The sequence below is a fragment of the Callorhinus ursinus genome, unplaced genomic scaffold (genome assembly GCF_003265705.2).
Source record: "Callorhinus ursinus isolate GAN/ISIS: 27379988/994484 unplaced genomic scaffold, GSC_fseal_2.0 scaffold71, whole genome shotgun sequence".
Classification (NCBI taxonomy): Eukaryota; Metazoa; Chordata; class Mammalia; order Carnivora; family Otariidae; genus Callorhinus; species Callorhinus ursinus.
The window spans coordinates 2,558,501-2,578,897 of NW_027397133.1; the positions used below are offsets into that span (position 1 = coordinate 2,558,501).

At 54.6% G+C, this 20,397-nt stretch overlaps 2 protein-coding genes across 8 annotated transcripts in view; one reads left to right on the forward strand and one right to left on the reverse strand.

Annotated features, from left to right (window-relative positions):
• SYNGR4 (synaptogyrin 4) lies at positions 1 to 9,701 on the reverse strand. Of its 6 annotated transcripts, none has more exons than XM_073886672.1 (5): positions 9,551 to 9,701; positions 7,349 to 7,549; positions 1,941 to 2,178; positions 612 to 751; positions 1 to 293 (listed from the first exon to the last, which is right to left on the reverse strand). In XM_073886672.1, exons 2-5 carry the CDS (start codon positions 7,439 to 7,441, stop codon positions 60 to 62), a joined length of 705 nt encoding a protein of 234 aa, XP_073742773.1. In that variant the 5' UTR covers positions 7,442 to 7,549; positions 9,551 to 9,701; the 3' UTR covers positions 1 to 59. The 6 variants fall into 6 exon arrangements, with proteins under 6 accessions (XP_073742773.1, XP_025705536.1, XP_073742771.1 ...); XM_025849751.2 differs by lacking the exon at positions 9,551 to 9,701 and adding an exon at positions 8,488 to 8,620; XM_073886670.1 differs by lacking the exon at positions 9,551 to 9,701 and adding an exon at positions 8,488 to 8,607 and having other exon boundaries at positions 7,349 to 7,546.
• TMEM143 (transmembrane protein 143) overlaps positions 8,848 to 20,397 on the forward strand; it is a 20,195-nt gene continuing 8,645 nt past the window's right edge. The window contains exons 1-4 of one of the 2 annotated variants that reach the window (XM_025849923.2): positions 8,848 to 9,012; positions 9,364 to 9,604; positions 10,979 to 11,083; positions 20,076 to 20,270. In XM_025849923.2, the coding sequence (XP_025705708.1) occupies positions 8,990 to 9,012; positions 9,364 to 9,604; positions 10,979 to 11,083; positions 20,076 to 20,270 (564 nt within the window). In that variant the 5' untranslated portion in view covers positions 8,848 to 8,989. The remainder of the gene's footprint in view (positions 9,013 to 9,363; positions 9,605 to 10,978; positions 11,084 to 20,075; positions 20,271 to 20,397) is intronic. The other variant, XM_025849924.2, reaches the window with a different exon arrangement.

Below are 20,397 nucleotides of genomic sequence, written 5' to 3' on the forward strand. Positions count from 1 at the left end.
TGTTTTCAGAAACCCTTCGGGAGGGAGGATTATCTCTTTACTGATGTGGAGGAGGATATTCAGTTGTCGGGCATCATAGCGAGGCGGGGGGCCTTCGGAGTGGTCAGAGAGGGGGACAGGGCAGAACTGGCATAACTCAGGTTGTTGGGGCCAGTGGTGGGCGTGTTAACAGGGCTGGCGGCAGAAGGCAGGGAGAGGGTGGTCAGCACCATGCCACCCTCATCCAGGGAGCGCTTGTAAGGGACTGGAGTATCATTCCGGAGATCCTGGAGGGCCAGGTAGGCCTGGAACATCTGTGGGCAGGAAAGGGCATGCCAGAGGCTGGCTTGGGTTAGGCAGGGGAGGCGAGGGACCGGGTCTGGGGACTGGCCTGGGAGGGAGACCAGGGTACGGTTGTCCTCACTGCTCACTGCACAAGGGCACCCAGCACGATGCCTAATGTTGGCCTGCATCTGCATGGGGTAAGGTGAGGCCTCTTTCCAATTTGCCCAGTCACAGAAAAGACTAGCAGAGGCCCTGGGAGGAGCCCTCCCCCACTCCCAGGGGAGCTGAGTGAGCACGGGAATGCTCTAGCCCCCCAGCCCCACCCTCCAGAGGGGGCCCATCCTCACCCAGATGAGGATGGAGAAGAAAACGAAGGCAATGGCGGCCTTGGCGCTGCTGCTTCCCAGGAGGAACGCTTTGGGTGGTGAATGCTGCCACTGATTGGCCAGGAAGCAGAAACCCACGAACCAGATGCCTGTCCACAGGACTGGGGGGGTCGCAGGAGAGAAGAAGGGCGGGGGGAGCCTGGCTCAGGGAGGGTGGGGCTGGGGTCTGGCTGGGGGGCCTCTCCCCCCGCAGCCCTCCATAAAGTGCACCGCCGCGCCGTCCGCTACCGGAGCCACTGGCCACGTGTGGCTGTCTGCACTTCAATTAAAATAGGATTTAAAAACACAGCTCTTCTGGTGCACTGGCCACACTTCAAGTGCTCAGTGGCCACATGTGGCCAGTGGCTCCCCTACTGGGGAGTGCAGGTATGGGACAGTCCCATCTGCACAGAAAGTTCTCTTGGACGGCCCTGGATTCAGTAACCTTGAGGGCCCTCCTGGCCCTGAGACGCTGGGATCGGCCTGGTGCGGAGGCGGGAGGAGGAGCGGGGGTGGAGGTTGAGGCCGGACTGAGAGGAGGGAACCCCAGGGCCTGAGGGAAAGGAACTCATTTATTTGGCGCTTCCTGTGTGCCAGGCTCTATCAAGAGTACTCGGCAGTGGTTAGGAGGCAAGACTTTGCTTTGAGGCCTGGAACTGCCCCTCAGCGGCTGTGTGCCCAATTACATAATCTCCTCAAGCCTCAGTTTCCTCCTCTGCAAAAAGGGGGTAGGAGCAGGACTTCCCTCCTCAGGTGGGTCTGAGGAGTCCATGAGACGAGGCACGTGGGGCCTCTGGCTCTGTGCCTGACATGTGGGAGGTGCCCAGAAAAGGTCAACATTACTCCGGGCCTCCTTTCTCTCCTTTCATGCTCCGAAAAAGCCCTGCATTGGGGGGGTTTTCATCCCTGCGTCTACTGAAGCTCAGAGAGGGGAAGAGAGCCGCTTGAACCCACAGGGCGCCCAGGCGCCCGAGTTGAGATTTCAAACTCAGGTCTGCCTGGCTCCGTGCTGGAACCCCACCTCCTGCCCCCGGGGGGCTTTTCAAGAAATGTTCTGTGAAGAAGGGAGGTGAATGCGAGGAAAAAGCAGGGCAGGAGGGAGGCTTCTAGAATTAGCCTGGGGGTCAGAAGAGGTGGCCCTTACACTGAGTCTAAAGGATGAGTAATAATTCCCTGGGGGGAAACAGCAGGTGCGGAAGAGCTTCCAGAAGGGAGGGGTGAGGCCTCAGGTCACGTGTGAAGGACAGTGGACGGGCTGGGTGGGGAAGGGAGGTGTCCTGGGGGCCCTGGGAGCAGTCCCAGGGGGCTCACCAGCCAGGATGAAGTCTAGGAGCTGGAAGGCCGTCTTGAAGCGGGTGTTGCCGATGTGGCTCTCGTGGGCGTCCAGGGCCAGGAAGGTCAGGCAGCTGAGGAAGGCCAGGAGGCCGGCGCCCACAGCGAAGCTGCAGGCCACATTGTTGCTATTGAGGACGCAGTGGAGCTTCGAAGACTCGGTCTTGTTCTGGTAGCCGTCGGTCAGCAGGGAAGAGAAGACGATGAGGGAGAAGACCTGTGGGTGCAGGAGGGGGGTTCCCAGCGGGCCGAGCGGAGCTCAGCATTCACCAAAACCGTGCATCCTCCAGGGTCCCTGTCTGGGAATGGTGGGCCCCGCTCCTCACCCTGTCACATCCTCAGGGCTTCCAAGACTATCCCTATTGCTCCTTACACCTCTTCTCTTCATCCGAGTTCGGGCCTCATCCTCTCCCCCCGTAGAACCTCACCCCAGCCTCCTTCCTGGCCTCCCTGCCTCCAGTCTCGGCCCCTCTGCCTGTCTCCCGCAAGCCCCCCCCCCAGAGGTCCTTCCACACCCTGCCTTCCTGCGTGGTCTGTACTGGTCTTGCTCTTCCAGTTTCATCTTTCTCTCCTCACTCCCTCGCCCTCTCCCCACCTCCCCCATGCTCCCTTCCTGCCACCCCAACCAGGTACGTGCCACCAAACCCGGGTGCCAATACAAAATGCGTAGCGCAGTGCCTGGGACACGTGAGGAGCTCCGGAAGCATTTTCTACCCATGATTATCCTCTGCCTGCGGGCCCTGCCCTCAGCCAGCAACTTCTTCCTCCTCCCTCCCTGCTCACCTCGTTCCTCTTAATTTGTTAAAATAAATTTGTGAAGGGGCGCCTGGGTGGCTCAGTTGGTTAAGCGACTGCCTTCGGCTCAGGTCATGATCCTGGAGTCCCGGGATCGAGTCCCACATCGGGCTCCCTGCTCAGCAGGGAGTCTGCTTCTCCCTCTGACCCTCCCCCCTCTCGTGCTCTCTATCTCTCATTCTCTCTCTCTCAAATAAATAAATAAAATCTTAAAAAAAAATAAAAAATAAAATAAAATAAATTTGTGAAGTACTCCAAACACACACACAAAAGTACAGGGAGAGATGTAACATTCAGTATCTAACAAACGTTACCATTTTTCTTTTTTTTATCTTTCCTTCCTTCCTTCCTTTTTTTTTTTTTTTTTTTTTCATTTTTTTTTTAAAAAACAAACATCCATTTACCGACCCGGCGGCGTCTTGCCTGTAGTTACAACAGTCTGCATCTGCGCTTGTCTTCTGTGGCGTTTACGTATTAAATGCCACTGAAGTACCCCATGAGCACAAGCCCGAGCCTGAGCCAGCCTCAAGCCACCCTAAGGTGTGGGTACTACTAACAGCCCCATCGCTTTAGATAATGGAACCAAGGCACCGAGAGGCTGAGGAGTTGCCCAAAGCCAATTGGCCGGCAGGTGCCGGTGCCTCGGTTTGAATGGGAGCTGCCCAGCTCTGGAGCCTGCTTTAAGGCCCTGCTGTACTGCCTCAAGCTGAAATCAGCCATTTGGAGGGCGGGGTTCCTAGCAGTGTTACTCAGTGAAAAGTTTAAGCTCCAGTGACTTGCCCCCAGATGTCACCATGCCATGGGGTAAGGTCCACGCCAGATATGGAAGGAAGTGGTGTGTGTATGGTGGGTGGTAGGAGTTGCTCCAGGGAGGCTTTCTGGAGGAGGTGATGGCTGTATGGAGTGACGCAGGATGAGAAAAGTTGTCTGGAGGGCAATAAGGAGCCACAGCAGAGTGGTGAGCAGGGGAGGGCAGGGGCGGATCTGAGGCCTGGGTAGAGACAGACTGGAGGGGGTAAGACTGGAGATTGGGAGGCCAGAGAGCAGGCTGTGGCCTGGGTCAAGGTTTGAGCCAGTTTGGAAGCCGTGGGGTTGAATTTAGGAAGAAATAAGGTGAGGTCTGACTTGCACATTAAAGAATGAGGAGATTTTCAGGCAGATGGGGAGGAAGGGCATTCCAGGGGGGCAAACTGTGTGTGCGAAAGCCAGATGCTGCAGAATGGGGCTCCTTCAGGGACTGGAGAGAAACCTCACTGGAGGGATGGAGGCTGAGATGGGGCTGAAAAGTGGGCTGGAGCCGGAGCCTCAGAGGCCTTGAATACCAGAGGAAGGGGTCCGGACTTGGGAGCCACGGAAAGTGAAATTTCTTACTTGGATTTAACTTCAGGCGTGGAAGGGTTCTGAGCACAGGGTGGCCGGGGTCAGACTTGGCCCTGGAGTCAGAGAAAAATCTCCAGGTTTGCGATGGATTGGAGGGGGCAAGACGAGAGAGAGAGAGAGAGAGAGAGAGAGAGAGAGAGAGAGAGAGAGGCCGACAGACCAGAAAGGGGATCGGTGGGAAGGCCCAGGCAGAAATGCTGAGGCCTGAGCTGAGGTCAGAGCTCTGGGGAGTCCAGTGATATTTAGGACGTAAAATTGGACTTGGTGATTGATTGGATGTGGCGGTGTTGGGAACGGGAGTGGGGGAGTAGGTGAGGGGAAGGAATTCACTAGAATTTGAACTCCTCCTGGATAGGAGACCCTTCTTTCTATCCCCACTACCAGCTTGGACCTCAGCCAATGTGTTTTGTGAAGGAGTCACTTTGGACCCTTCTTTGCTCCTGCCCTGCCCTTCAGATAGGGATGGAGGAGGCAAAGGATCGGCCCCTAAACTCCTCAGCTTCTGTCCATCCTCCTCTATCCTTTCCCTTAATTGCCTTCTCTGAATAAAAATCATAATATAACAATGACAACCAGTCCCTCTTTTGTCTGGCACTTTAGCATTATCCAAGGCTGTTCACATCCATTCCCGGTTTTGGAGCTAGGAGTCCACAGAAGGGGAGCATCTCGCTCTGCTGCTTGGGGACAGAGCCAGGTCGAGGCCCGGAAGGCCCATCGATCACTCGAGCCCGTATCCATTTCACCTGCACTACCTCCCTCGCACCAGCCCCACGTGGTAGAAGTCACTGAGTCATTTCTGTTTCACAGGTGATAAATCGAAGCCATTATGGTGGAGTGGAAAGAGCCAGACGCTTCCGGCTCTGCCAGCTGTGTGGCCTTGGGCAAATCATTCACCTCTTGGAGCCTCAGTTTCCCAGTGTGTCTCGGTGCTGTGAAGAGGGGGTGGGGGCCTAGGCCTGATGATGGTTCTCATGATTGGCCCAGAGACGGGAAGTGTCCTCTCAAGGTCAGTCAGCGAAGCAGAGGGTACTGGGATCCGGCCCTCCTGACTTCCGAGCCTGTGGGCTCTTCGTCCACTGACCCCGAAAACCTTGGGCTGTGATGTGAGCGCCGGGCACTGGAGACTCAGGGCGGGGGCTCAGCTGGGCAGGGCGGGGGGGGACCCAACCCCCTGAAGCCAGAGTCCAATTTCCTTCCATGACCTCCTCGGCCTGTCCCCGGGGAAGGAGCAAAGATTCATCAGTTAAGGCACCAGCAGGCAGGTGGCAGTGAGAAGGACAAGAGCACCAGCTGCCCAGAGACTCCCTACCGAGGAGCCAGGCCAGGGGAGCAGGAGGAGAGGGCGGGAGGGAGGGAGGGAGGATGGAGGCGGCGGGCAAAGTCCGTGACCAAAATGTCTGGCACGGTCCGTGGCCTGCCCTCCCCCTTCCCCACGCCTGTCCACGCCAGCTGGGCCTCCTCCCTTGCCACCAGCTTTTCCTTCCGAAGCTTTGGAGGTGCGAGAATCCTTTGACTTGCTCGCCAGCTGGGTGATGACCTTGGGCAAGCCACTCAACCTCCGTGAGCCTCAGTTTCCCCTTGGGTTGAACAGGGGTAGTTAACGGCCATGTCATCGGGTCATGGTGAGGAGTGGAAGAGCTAATGCCCATGAGGGACTCGGAACTGGGACGCGGAATTCCTAATTCCCCTCTTCCCCTGGGGAGGAATGGCAATGTACACGAGTCCCTGTCACCCTCGGCCCCCCAAGCCCATCCCTCTCCTTGCTCACAGAAGTGACGTGTCAATAATAATCGCTATTTAAAGCACGATTAATACTTTCCGGGCCCATGCTTATCAGTTTAGGGACACAAACTGGTTTCACTTTCAGAACAGTCTTTCCTACGAGCAGGGTATCAGGGGCCTTTTCTTACACAGGAGGGTATGAGAGGTTCAGAGAAGTCAAGTCACTTTCTCAAGGTCACACAGACATAGGGTGACTGGATACATTATCCACCAAAACAGGGCACTTTTGGGAATGAAGGGTGACACTAGAGCTGATTCAACCAGGCGCGGCCCAGGCAAAGCAGGGAGTGTGCCACCCCACGTGGGCAGCATGTGGCCGAGCCAGGATTCTAAGCCAGGCCCTTTGGATCCTTCTCCAGGTTCCAGAAGGGGTAGGAAGGAGAAGCTCTGGGTTAGGACCCTGGATTTGATCCACCTGCTCCCATGACCCCAGTCAAGTCTCATCATCTCCCTGGGCCTCAGTTTCCAGCTCTGTCAAAGGAGAGCAGGGGAGCCGGCCAGGCGCAAAGCCCAGACCCACAGCTCTAACCCCCTCAGGGACTGAGGGACAGAGAGGGGCCGTGATTGGCTCCAGGTCACACAGCCGAGTCGAGGCTGAATGAAGATTTGAGCCCGGGTGCCTTGACTCTGGGAATGTGGTAATTAATGGTCAAACAAACACCTATAAGGCCCTCGCCTGGCACAGTGCCTGGCCCACAGTGACCCCCCCCCCAATGCCTGGTATCCTAGCTCTACATGACGTACTCTCGTCCCGCACTGCGTACCTCTCCCTTCCCAGAGGGCCTGGCCCCTGCTCCTGTCCTGGGCCCTTGTCTGAGAGGTGCAGAATGAATGGGCTCCGGCGTTTCACAGATCCCGGTCTGAATTCTGGCCCTGCCTCTTACTGTGTGCGCTTAGCCAACACTTGTCCAGTGGAACTTTGCTCCATGGCGGAAATGCTCTAGCTCCACACTGTCCACGTGTGGCTGGTGGGCATCTGAAAGGTGGCCACTATGACCACCTTTCGAAATGAAATCTTTTATTTTAATTAGTTTAAATTGCAATAGCCACATGAGGCTTGTGGCGACCCCACTGGACAGTGCAGCCTTTAAACAACGATTTCTAAAAAACAGAAAATAAACAGTGATTTAACTTTCTCTGATGCTCAATTTTCTTATCTCAAAAATGGGACGCACAGCACGTACTTGGAAGTGTTGTTTCTTCCTCTGAGAGTTAATAAGCGCTCAGAGTAGCACAGGGCCTGGAGGGAGGTGCTCCGTAAAAGGTGACTTCAATGATTAACTCCCTTTTGTTTTGTTCTCCCAATCTGGCCGCTTCCTCCCCCTACACCACCCCCCCCCACACACACACTCCCTCTACACTGTGTCTGAGAGGTGAGAACTCCTGTTTCCTGTCACCCGCGGGGCAGTCGGGCCACAGGAGAGCCTCACCCCTGCAATGATCCGGGTGATCGTCTTTGGCCTCTTCAGAAACTGCACGGCTTCACTGTCAGCCAGGTCCTGGAGGCTTTCAGGGATGTGCATGGCAGCTGCTCTGCTTCTGCCGTCCCCGGGGGGTGTGAGTGGGGATGCCAGGTGCTGCCTGCTGGGTGCTGCCGTCCAGGGGCTGCAGGCCCGCCCTGGGCTCGGCTGCTGCAAGACAAGATGGATGGTGGGAGGTCAGAGTCAGAGGTGTGGGGTGAAGGAGCTGCCAGGGGTCCCAGGAATAGGGGCATGGGGTAGAGGGTTTTGGGAGGGGGTCCCAGGAATGGGGTTGTGTGGGGTGATGGGTCTACGAGGGCTTGAGGAGTTGGGGCTTGGGGGTGAAGGGGCTGCTGGGGGTCCCAGAGGTGGACGTGCAGGGCGAGAGGGTGGCTGGGGGTCCCATGAATGGGGTGCAGGGTAAGGGAGCTCCTGAGAATTCCAGACATGGGGGTGCAGTGTGAAGGGGTTGCTGGGGGCCCCGGAACGGGGGTCCCAGGGGTCAGGAATGCAGGCCGAGGAGGCTGTCGGGTGAGGGGGCTGCCCGGGGTCCCAGAGGTGGAGGTGCAGGGTGAGGAGTGTGGAAGCGGGCCGGGAGACCGGGGTCACATTCCTGACCCCGGAGCCAGGGGCTTCATTCTAAGGACGGTGTTCTCTGGGTGAGAAGCGGCGGGTAGGATTTCCCAGGGACTAGGGGGTGCCAGAATGTAGATCAGAACCCCTGGGGGGTCTGAGCCAGAGGAATCCCTTTCAAGGTTTGGGGTGACAGCACCCGTAACGGAGAATCCAGGCATCTCAGGGTGTATCTCAGGCCGGCCTCATGATTTGGGGTTATTTTCTTAGGATAAGGGCCTCCCCTTAGAATTGGAGTCCATCTTCCTAGGAGTGCATTTCCTCAAGTTGGGGGGGCCTGGACCTTAGATGTGTGGGGAACATGGGCTCAGAACTGAGCTCTCCCCTCAGAACTAGGAGGTCATGCCCCAGGCACCGGGCTACCTTCTTAGAATCGGAGTCTTCCCTTTAAGGACCTGGAATGGGGGTGGTGGGGCTTGGGCGTGATGCTGCCTGACAAAGGGCCACCCCTACTCTGGAGGCCCGGTCTTCGTCACCTGGAGGCCGGCTCTTCCTTCTGCCCACCCTCCCCTTCTGGTTTCTGGCGCCACCTCAGCCTTCTTTTGGTTCCGCTTTTTCCCGCCTTTTCGCTCCTCCACAGCTGATTGGCTGCGTTCAAGCCCCGCCCCCGCCCTCTTCCCGCCTACTCAGGAGCTGACACGAGCGGGGGCGTGGCCCCAGTGGACGTTGGGCCGCCCGCCGTTGGCTGGCAGCGCGCGGGAGCCCTGCCCCGCCCCAGTCCTCCCCGGAGTCTCGCGCCCGCTCCGCCCTCTTCCCTTTGAAGCGCGCAGACAAGGAGACACTTCCGCAGCGCATGCGCTGCACTCAAGGCGAGCGAGAAGAAAGGCGGGCAGATTGCGCACGCGCAATTGAGACGGGGCGGCAGGGAAAGATGGACAGCTTTCCCGATGACCCAGGCTTTGCGCATGCGTCTTACTGCAGTCTGAAGCCGAACTTTGGGAACCCAGGACGCCTTCTTACACATGCGCAGGAGGCTCAATGACAGTCCAGCGTTGGCTAAGGTGAGGGAGAAGGCGGGGGATTGCATGGCCGGGGGAGGGCCGCCCTGCACCCCCTATGTAGCCTTTCCGAGCATCTCCCATGCTCCTAAGATCCACCTGCTGCCTAGACCCCGCAGAAATCCGTTGTGCCACTACAGGGTCTCTGGGCCCGAAAAACGCCCCGGACTCAAGACTTCTGACCCCTGCCTGGGGCGCGGGCCACATGAGCAGTGTGGGAGGGCACGGGCAAGACGCGCTGCAAGACGGGCAGATGGGCTCTGCGCCCTGCCTGGGGTAGGGACGGCCCCTGGAGGTGGGGAGGGTGCGTCTCCTCTAGTTGACCTTTGACCCCTGTCCATTTCCCTCTTTCAGGCTCCAGGGAAGGGGTCTGGCCATGCTGCATGTGACCCGGGGGGTCTGGGGATCCAGGGTCCGAGTATGGTCCCTGTTGCCCACGCTCCTCGGGCCCCCCCGGGCCCTGTCGTCGCTGGCGGCCAAGATGGGGGAGTACCGCAAGATGTGGAACCCCACGGAGCCCCGCGACTGGGCCCAGCAGTACCGCGAGCGGTTCATCCCGTTCTCCAAGGAGCAGCTGCTCCGCCTCCTGACACAGGTACCACCCGTCCCGGGTCCGAGAGCCTGGGGACTGCGACTCCCGGCAGGCATCGCGGCGGCCCAGCCCCACGTGCCATAGAGGGCTGTCCTGGCGCCTCCTGGGAGTTGTAGTTCCCGTCCCCTTTCTACTCCCAGGTGGGCGTGGCGTTGGAATGCAGGGACAGACCCGTGAGATGCTGATCTAGCAGCAATTCCGGACTCTAGCTTGTGCTGGGGGCTTGAATAAGCCCTCTCCGGGAAATGGTTTTCCCTCTGCAAAATGGGTATAATAATCATCCTCATCATTACTATTACTGCTACCTAATAATACTTACTATACTAGCGAAGCTGTAATCCTAATCATTATCACACTGTTTGAGCTCTTTACTGTATGGCACAGTGCCAGGCATTTCCACGTCTTGTTGAATCATCAGAACAACCCAGTAAGAGAGAGACTACCATGGTCTCTCTTTTACAAATGAGGTGACTGAAACAGGAGAGGAGAGAAAGTGACTTAGTCAAGGCTATGTCAGTTGTGGCCCAGGTTAGAACCAAAGTGGTCTGACTCCAGAGCAGGGACTGTGGCCTCTCGTGAGGCATTAGGCACCTGCTCCACTGAGAGTCCAGCTCCAGAGCTAAGCTCTGACCCCACTCTCATCATCCTACTTGTCATCCTACATGATAATGAGGATTATCATTCGTTCATTTAAAAATTATTTATTGAACCCCTCTGTATGTACTAAGGCTTATGCTAGACTTTATCCACAAGCACACACGTAGATATCAACACACACAAATACACGTGTATGTATGTGGACATAGAATTGCTTCACATTCTCACCATCGCTCTCTGAGAAAGAGGGTGTGATCCTCTGTTGCTGCTAAGGGAACAGGCTCAGAGAAGTGAAGACATTCACCTACGGCACTGAGGTAGGAAGCATAAAGAAGCGGTTAAATATATGTGTTCTGGAGTCAGACAGGCCTGGATCGGAGTCTCAGCTTCTTTTTATACAAACACTGTGGCCCTCAGCAAGTGACTTCCCCTGAGCCTCAGTTTCCCCTTCTGAAAACTGGGGGTTATAATTCCATCTATCTCTGTACAGCCTTTGGAGGATGATAGACCAGTGAGCAGCAGCTGGTACACAATAAGCATTGTGTGAATGTCAGCGAGTGAGTGTCAAAGCGGGAACTTGACCTTCTAGCTCTTTCCACTGTCTGTTTTCCGCTACACCGGGCTGGCTCAGTTTCTTGGTCAGTAAGATTGGCTGCCCCCCACCCCAAGCAAAAGAAAATCTTAAAAAGCCCAGATTGTATGGACTGCCAGAGAAAGAAATCCTCCCTGTGAGGAAGGGGAAAGAAGCCTAAAGAGAAGTTTTGCTTCCTGAGGCAACAGGAATTCCACTCCAGCCCTGCGGAGAAGGCAGCTTTGGAGGAGTTTGCAGCCCACGTGGACTTCTGCACCTTGTTCCACTACCACCACATCCTGGCCCGGCTGCAGGTGAGGACCTGGCGCCTTCCTTGGTGTGCCTGTTTGCTTATCCATTCATTCAGTAAAAATCCTCTGAGCCCCTCCTTGGAACCCGGCTCTGCTCTAAGCATGGGAGATGAAGCAGTGAGCAGGACAAATGAAGCTGCGTCCTCATGGAGCTGACATTCTGGTTGGAGAGACCAGAATGAATGAATGAATGAATGAATGAATGAATAAAAAATGGGATGACCCAGAACGGTAAGTGCTGTGAAGAACAATGAAGCAGAGTAGCAGGATAGAGAAGGATGTCATGAGGGCCTGTTTTAGACAGGGTGGTCAAGGAAGGCTTCTCTGAGGAGGTGACAGGTGAGTTAAGACCTGGGTGAAGACAGGGAGAGAACCTTATAGATGTCTGGTGGCAGGTGGGTGGGGGGACGGAGGGAAAAGCAAATGCAAAGGCCCTGGGGTACAGAGAGTTGGAAGAACAGGGAAGGGAGCACTATGCCTGGAGGGCAGTGAGCGAGGGAGAGCGGGCAGGAGATGAAGGCAGAGAGGGGTGGGGGGTAAACTGTTGCCTGGCCCTGTGGGCAATGGTAAGGCCTTTGCTTTGACTTTAGGTGAGCTGGGAGCCACGGGAGGGCTCTGAGCAGGGGAGGACATGTGCTGATTTAGGTGTTGATGGGCTCCTTCTGGAACAGACTGTCAGAGGCAGGGAGATCTATTCAGAGTCAATTATGTTTGTCCAGGTGAGGGATAATGGCAGCCCCAGCAAGAGTAATAGCGGTGGAAGTGGGGAAAAGTGGTCAGACGCTGGTAATGGTTGGAAGGCATCAGCATTTGGCTGTACGAGGCAGGCGAGCGGTGAGGGAAAGGAAGGAGTCAGGGGGTGCCTCTAGTGGTTTGGGCCTGCTCCTCTGGAAGAATGGAGCTGCCATTTACCGAGATGCGGAAGACAGGCTGGGGGCGGGAGGCAGATCTGTGGGGAAGACTAGAGCTCCATTTTACACTTAGGAATCTGAGATGCCTATTAGGCGGATGGAGAGATGGACCCGAATGTGGGCTCCGGAGGTCACGGGAGGGGTCTGGGCTGAGAAGCATCCCCTGGGAGCATTTAGATGGTACTAGACGAGAACATCAGGGGGATTAGCTGAGCCCTGGGATGTGCCAGCCTTGAGATCAGGAAGGGGAACTGGAATGGGTGAGGGGGGACAGCCAAGGAGCAGCCAGAGAGAGAAGTAGAACCCCAAGGGAGGGTGATGTTGGCAAGCCACATTCTCCACGTCCTCCCCTTTCCCCTCCCAGGATCCTGGCTGTGTCAGGGGTGGGTCCCTGAGACAGAGATAGTCCTCAGTGATTTTCTCTACGTGACTCACAGAGCTCAGAAAAGCTGTTATACTCACAGTAATAGCTTATTAACAAAAGGATCGCAAACAAAATCAGCTAAGGATAAAGGCCATGGGACGGGGTTCAGGAGAGCCCAGGCCATCTTCCTGTTGTCTCTCTCAGAGGAGTCTTGCAAGATGACATGTAGTTCTCCTGCCAACAAGGTGTGACAGCATGTATGGAGTATTGCCAACCAGGGAAATTCACCTGAGCCCTGGTGTCCAGGATTTTTTTTTTTTAAGATTTTATTTATTTTTTAAATTTTTATTTATTTATTTATCAGAGAGAGAGAGAGAGAGAGAGAGAGAGAAACGGCATGAGAGGGGAGAGGGTCAGAGGGAGAAGCAGGCTCCCTGCTGAGCCGGGAGCCCGATGCAGGACTCGATCCCAGGACTCCGGGATCATGACCTGAGCTGAAGGCAGTCGCTTAACCAACTGAGCCACTCAGGCGCCCAAGATTTTATTTTTAAGTAATCTCTGCACCCAATGTGAGGCTCGAACTCACAACCCCAAGGTCGAGAATCACATGCTCCACCAACTGAGCCAGTCAGGTGCCCCAACTGGTGTCCAGGATGGTTATTGAGAGTCAGCCAGCGCTTGGGTGGCTGACCTTAGCTACTCAGTCACCAGGCCCTCCAGGGGTCAGACTGCTACTTCGTGGCCCAAGGGACTGCCATACATCACATCGTTAGCATAGACTAGCTGCTGTGGCCAAAGGTCCCAGGGAAACCCAGACAACTCTTAGCAGGCAGAACATTTCCAAGGGCTTAGAAGTTATCCCAGGAACCAAGGCAAGGGCCGGTCCTTTGGAATGTGCAGGGTTTGGACAACCCAGGCCTGCTGAGTCGACCCTTTACTGTACATTGCCACTGCCCTCCGGCATGTCCCCTCTTCGAATAGCAGCGACAACAGCCCCTTGCCACTGAGCGGGCACTCTGAGGGAAAAGCAAATGCAAAGGCCCTGGGGTACAGAGAGTTGGAAGAACCGGGAAGGGAGCACTATGCCCGGAGGGCAGTGAGGGAGGGAGAGCGGGCAGGAGATGAAGGCAGAGAGGGGTTGGGGGTAAACTGTTGCCTGGCCCTGTGGGCAATGGTAAGGCCTTTGCTTTGACTTTAGGTGAGCTGGGAGCCACGGGAGGGCTCTGAGCAGAGGACTCAGCATGACTCCTTTACTGTGGCATTGAGGGGGCGGCTGCCCTTAGCCCCATTTGCAGAGGGAGATGCTGAGGCTCTGGGAGGGCTGGCCGAGCCAGGATTTGCAGCCAAGTCCGACAGCCTCTGAGCCTGAGCCTGGGGTCCACGAGAGGTAGGGTTTTTAAGAAAAGTTATTTAGGGGGCGCCTGGGTGGCTCAGTCGTTAAGCGTCTGCCTTCAGCTCAGGTCATGGTCCCAGGGTCCTGGGATCGAGCCCCGCATCGGGCTCCCTGCTCCGCGGGAAGCCTGCTTCTCCCTCTCCCACTCCTCCTGCTTGTGTTCCCTCTCTCGCTGTGTCTCTCTCTGTCAAATAAATAAAATCTTTAAAAAAAAAAGAAAAGAAAAGTTATTTAGAAAATCATTTTATTTTATAAACATTTAAATATATAGAAACACAGAAAACATACAGTGAAGACACATATTCCCACCGAGCCAGGAGATTTTAAACTGAGACACTAGGAGGGGAAAGGAAGGGTGGAAGCAGAGGGAGGTGAGACACCAGGGGGGACGCTTTGCTGACGACCTAGGTCCCTAGAGGAAGCCGCCTGGAGCAGGTGAAGAGCTGCCTGTGTTGTTTACTAGCCACGCCAATGACCTTGACAGGTGACCTCTCTCTGCACCTCCTTTCCCTTATTCATCATTGAATTCATTCAGTGGGTGTGTATGTACGTATTTTATTTTACTTTTTATTTTATTTTTTTTAAAGATTTATTTATTTATTTTGAGAGAGTGAGAATGAGAGAGAGAGAGAGAGCACATGAGAAGGGGGAGGGTCAGAGGGAGAAGCAGGCTCCTCGCTGAGCAGGGAGCCCGACGCGGGACTCGATCCCGGGACTCCAGGATCATGACCTGAGCCGAAGGCAGTCGCTTAACCAACTGAGCCACCCAGGTGCCCTATATGTACGTATTTTAAAGATTTATTTATTTATTTATTTATTTATTTATTTATTTGAGAGCGAGAAAGCAAGCGGGGGAGGGGCAGAGGGAGAGGGAATCCCAAGCAGACTCTAAGCTCAGCGCAGAGCCCTGATGTGGAGTTTGATCCCACTACCCGCGAGATTACGACCCGATAGGAAACCAAGAATCTGACGCACAACGGACTGAGCCACCCGGGCGCCCCTCAGTAGGTATTTATTGAGCACCTGCTGTGTCCTCCAAGTGGTTCCAGGTCCTGGGACATAGTGGTGAGGCTGACAGATGTGTGTCTCTGCCTCGTGGGTTCATGTTCTAGTGGGGGAGACAGACTTTAAAGAAGGTAAAGAAGCAGGGGCGCCTGGCTGGCTCAGCCAGTAAAGCATGTAATTTTTGATCTCAGGGTCGTGAGTGCAAGCCCCACATCGGGGAGAGAGTTTACTTAAAAAAAAGAAGGTAAAGAAGTAACATGTGTGAAGAGATGCTAAGTACGAAGGGTAAGGTTGCCAGAGAAAGTACGGGACACCCAGTTGATTCATTTCCGACTGCTGCCGTAACAAATTACCATAACCTGGTGGGGGCTTACAACAACAGAAGTTTGTTCCTGCAGAGTTCAGGAGGCCTGAAGTCCAAAATCAAAGCGTGGGTCGGGTTGGTTTTTCTCGGAGGCTCTGTGGGGGGACCATCCCATGCCCCTCCCCTAGCCGATGGTGGCTGCTATCTTTGGCCTTCCTCGGCTTATAGACACAATAGTCCAATCTCTGTCTCCCGTCTTCAGGTCACTTTCTTCTCTGTGACTCTGCGTGTCCTTTTCTGTCTCTTAGAAAGGACACTCCGATTGGATTGAGGGCCCACCCTAATCCAGGATGATCTCATCCTGGGATTCTTACCTAATTAGACCTGCAAAGACCCTCTTTCCAAAGGAGGTCATATTCTGAGGTTCCAAGGAAACACGAATTTTTAGAGGATACTGTTCAACCCTCTACACCCAGTTAAATTTGAATTTCAGATAAGCTATGAATAACTTTTTTTTGTAGTATAATTATGTCCTATGTGATACGGTCCTCAAATATTGCCTGGGAGGTACTTAAGCCGAAAAATTGTTAGTTGTTGATCCAGAAATAAAATCTAACTTGGTGTACTGCATTTAATTTTTTTTTTTTTTGGCTGAATCTGGTAACCCTAATTAAGAAAAACAAGAAAGCAGGAATGTTTTGCAATTTTTAGGTAGAATAGTCAGGGAAGCCCTCACCGAGGGGGTGACATTTGAGCCACGACCTCAAGAGTGAGCCATGAAGAGATCTTCGGGAACAGTAAGTGCAAAGGCCCTGTGGCAGGAGTGTGCATGGTGTGTAGGAGGAACAGCAAAGAGGCTGAGTGAGCAATGGGAAGAGGGTTGGAAATGAGGGCAGAGATGGGGCTGGGGCCCAGATCCTGCAGAACCTCATGGGGACCCAGTGAGGACTTCGCTTTGACTCTGAGTAAGGTGGAAACCGCCAGAGGACTCTGAGCAGAGGGATGGGAGCTGACTTCAATGACAACAGGTGCCCTCTGGCGGCTGCCTGGGGAACAGACTGGGTTGGGGCTGGAGGATGGGAGCAGGGAGACCAGTGCCCAGGCCACTGCAACAGTTCAGGGAGGTGAGGGTAGCTCAGACCTGGGGTGAGAGGGGGGCGGGCGGGGGTGGTGGTGATAAGTGGGCAGATTCTGGATCTCTTTTGAATGTGGGGCCATCAGGATTTGCCGATGGGTTCAATGTGTGAGAAATAGAGGAGCTGGGTGGACTTGGCCTCTTCTGAGCCAGGTAAGGTGGCAGGAGAAGCAGGGGAGGAGTCTCAGAACCCCAGTTTGGGAGGTAGTGGGTTTGAGAGGATGCCCATCAGGTGCCCGCCTGGAGGTGTCAACAGGCCCATTGGACATCTGCGGGCAGGCATTGAGTGGGCTCTTGGCGTGTAAGTCTGGAGCTCCGGAACATCAGCAGCAAATTCAAGCATGTACCTTGCCCTCAGGGAGCTGAAATTGGGTGGTGGGGACAGCTGTGAGTCAGACACTCTCCCCCGATGAGCAGATAAATTCAGACGGTGAACTAACCGGGCACAGTTCGTACCAGCAGATAACAAAGGTGACCTTGGTTTCTGTACCGAAGTCCGTGTGCAAATTGGTAAAACGTGCCCCTTTCCCTTGTCTGCTGCTGCGTGATATGGTAGCTGCTATCCACATGTGGCTGTTTAAATTTGAGATCATTGAGGGCGCCTGGGTGGCTCAGTTTGTTAAGCGACGGCCTTCAGCTCAGGTCATGATCCTGGAGTCCCAGGATCGAGTCCCACATCGGGCTCCCTGCTCGGCCGGGAGTCTGCTTCTCCCTCTGACCCTCTTCCCTCTCGTGCTCTCTATTTCTCATTCTCTCTCTCTCAAATAAATAAATAAAATCTTTAAAAATAAATAAATTTGAGATCATTGAAATTAAATAAAATTTAGAAATTCCGTTCTTCCATTGTATTCACTCCATTTCAAGTGCTCAGTAGCCACCTGTGACCAGTGGTAAGCAATTGGATGGTGCAGATCTAGATGTTCCTGTCACTGTAGGCAGTTCTGTTGGATGGTGCTGCTCTACATTCTTTATTTCCAACTGAAAGGGTAACAGGAGAAATGTATATGTCTACAGCATCTAAAATGGTGTTTATTAGATCTGGCACATTTGTGCAGTATACAACCTGCCCAACCTCACAAGGCGGCTCTGCTCAGCCTAAGGAGCAGAGGAAGGCTTTTTGAGAGCAATAAGGGAGCTGTAATATTGTAGAAGAATAGGACTTCAGTAGGGGATAGGGAGGGGGCAGGGAAACTCTCTTAACAGCATGTGCAATGTCCCTGTGCCTGGAGGAGCGTAAATCGGTGTGGCTGGTCTGAGGAGCCACCAAGGGGGATTGTGGTGTTAGGTCCTCGGAGGCCTTGTAGGACCCAGAACAGAGCATGATCCTATTTCCTGAGGGCAGTAGGAGCCTTGGAATGATTTTAGCAGGAGATCGACATGGTTGGATGTGTAATTCCTGATATACTACTTCCTGGCTGTGTGACCTCAGGCAGTTACTTGACCTCTCTGTGCCTCAGTTCCCACCTCTGTAACTGAGGATAACAATAGTACCATTGTCACATTGTGAGAACAACCTGCTTCAAAGAGTCCCTGCTGCATAGTAAGCACTATATGAATGTGCACTATCATTTATTACTGTTGTTGTTACGGTTTGATAGAATCTTGCCTGCTGTGTAGAAAGCAGATTGTTGGGGGTGGGGCAAGGGGATTTGGGGAGACCATTGCAAAGGCTGTTGGACTCATCCAGGCAGGAGGAGGAGATGGGGGTGTGGATGGAGGCAAAGTGGCGATCGGTTTGGGGGTAGAATCATCAGGGTTCATTGTGTGGGGGAAGGGAGCAGCAGGGGTCACCTGTGACATCCAGGGGTCACCTGTGACATCCAAGTTTCTGGCCTGGAGCCCTGGGTGGAGGTGGATGGGAGGGGCCCAGAAGAGGATTTGGCTCGCAGCAGATGCCTGATGAATGCAGATTTCTCTCTCCTCTGGCTCTGAGCTTCCCTCCCCCTCAAACTGCGGCTCAGTCCTGGCAGTGGAATTTCTCAAGGTCACTCTGTGAGTCTGAGAACTTGGCCTGTGGGACCTGAAGGGCTTCTGGCACAGGCCCCAGTGTTGGGCTGGAGTCCTGTCCTCGGGCAGCACGTCGCTAGCCCCGGGAGTTGGTTCAGAAGGGGATCTGCTGAGGCCCGGCTGTCCTGGCTGTCCTGTCTCCCTGCTCTGTGGTGTCCATGGCCCTGGGCCTTCCCACTTCCAAACTTCTGCCAAGGGTGTTCCTCCCACTTGGAGTACCTCTTTCCTTCCACTAATTCAAAATTGCACCTGGCCTAAATAAGTTGTTCCTTAGGGCCTCCTGTCTGAGAGACATGGAGGGTTGGGCTTGTTCATGGCGTGTCTTCTGAACCATTGATCCCCCCATGAGGCTCGCTGTATAGTCTGGGACAAGTCACATGTCATCCTGAAACCAGCAAAGAGGCTAGGCACCCAGAAACTCCCTCCCTCATTCATTCATTGAGTCAACATTTGTGTGTGTGTGTGTGGGCAGGGGTGTGGGGGAGTGGTGGTTGCCTAAGATGAGCCAGGCAGAGCAGAGGCCAGTTTGTGGGGACCGTGGAGGTGGTGGACCACGTCTGGTACTTATGCCAGTTACAGCAGGGAGCCACCCCGGGGGTGGGGGTAGGGGGCAGAGGGTGCGGGATCTGTTTCTAGTCTAAATAAGCTCTTTGCGGCAGTTTCGTGGAGAGCGGTTTGGAAGTGGTGAGAGAAGAAGCAGGGAGAACAGAAGCCCAATGCAATTGTTGAGGTCAGAGGGGAAGGTGGCCGTGGAGATGGGGGTGGGGGGAATGGATTCAAGGGCGACTCAAAGGTCTAGCCAGTGAACTTGCTAAAGGATTGGAGGCGAGGTGCGAAGAGAAGGAAGTGATCAAGGATGCCTCGGAGATTTCTGATCAGAGCATCTGATGAATTAGGTGGTGCTGTTTCCTTTAGGGAGAAGGCTGGCTGAGGGGGAAGGAAGAAGAAATGAGGCATTGTCCTCGGGCCATGTTAGATGTGAGATGCCGTTTCCAATGGGAGGTGTCAAAGAGATCATTGAGTATGAGAGGTTGTGGGGGGAAGAGGTCTGGGAGGAGAAACACAAAATTTATTGGAAGATGGGGGCGGGAGGACATGACCTGTGGCTCGACTTGCTGCATTTGAGGTGACCGACATCCCAAGAGAAATGTCAACTGGAGAGTTTGTGTTTGTCAGTTAGTATAAAGGGTTAGCTGCTGTAACAAGCAGGCCTGACGACCTGTTGGTTTAAAGGAAGTGGAAGATTGTTTCTCTCCCACTTAACGGTCCAGTGGTTCCGTTATGGTTCCGCGTGAGGTTATTCTAGGACCCAGGGTCCTTTCATCGTGTTGCTGTGGCATTCCTTAGAACACTGTCTCCATCTCTGTGTGGTCAAAACTAAGCCGGGGGCAAAGCTGTGTTTTCAGCTGGCAGAGGAAGGAAAAGAGTGGAGATGCAGGGGAGCAAGAAGCAAGGGGGAAGTCGGACCTTCTGCAGCCTTTCTGCTCACGTTCTATGGATGAAACGTGTCTTCTGGCCACACCTAGCCTCTAGAGAGGCTGGGAAACGTATTATCTCTGTGCATCCCCGTGTCCACCTTCCCCTCCGTTACTGGGGACAGATACCCTATGCCCCGGAACCGGGTATCAGGTCTGGAACCTGGAGGAACGGGTCTGGGCTAGAGATGTGAAGTTGCCCAGAGGTACACAGAGATTCACAGAGTGGTGTTGTTTAAAGGCATGGGAATAATGAGGTTACTTAAGGTGAGCTCGAAGAGAGAGAAGGAGAGAGGGCCCAACACAAGCCCTGGGGCACCCTGTCACCTAAAGGGTGGGCGGTTAACAATCCCTCACGCTGTGCCCTAGCCCATTTTTCTTCTCTCTGACTCTCTCCTCAGGCCTTGTATGACCCCATCAACCCTGACAGGGAGACCCTCGACCAGCCTTCGCTTACGGACCCCCAGCGTCTGTCCAATGAGCAGGAGGTGCTTCGGGCTCTGGAGCCCCTGCTGGCCCAGGCCAACTTCTCCCCGCTCTCAGAGGACGCTCTGGCCTACGCTCTGGTGGTCCATCACCCTCAGGATGAGGTCCAGGTACCTGTCTTCCAGGGGAGAACCGCAACTCCCAGGAGGCCTTGGGGCAAGGATGGAGCCTTTGGGAGGCAGAGGCTGCTGGGAGTTGTCCTGAACACAGGGCATGAGCCCACGTAGTGTTTTTGGT

Coding starts and splice junctions, on each gene's coding strand:
- SYNGR4 (XM_073886672.1), bottom strand. CDS start 7,441: ATGCACATCCCTGAAAGCCTCCAGGACCTGGCTGACAGTGAAGCCGTG. Junction 752..1,940: donor CCTAGACTTCATCCTGGCTG/GTGAGCCCCCTG, acceptor CGACCCCCCCAG/TCCTGTGGACAGGCATCTGG. Junction 294..611: donor TCTTCTCCATCCTCATCTGG/GTGAGGATGGGC, acceptor TCCTGCCCACAG/ATGTTCCAGGCCTACCTGGC.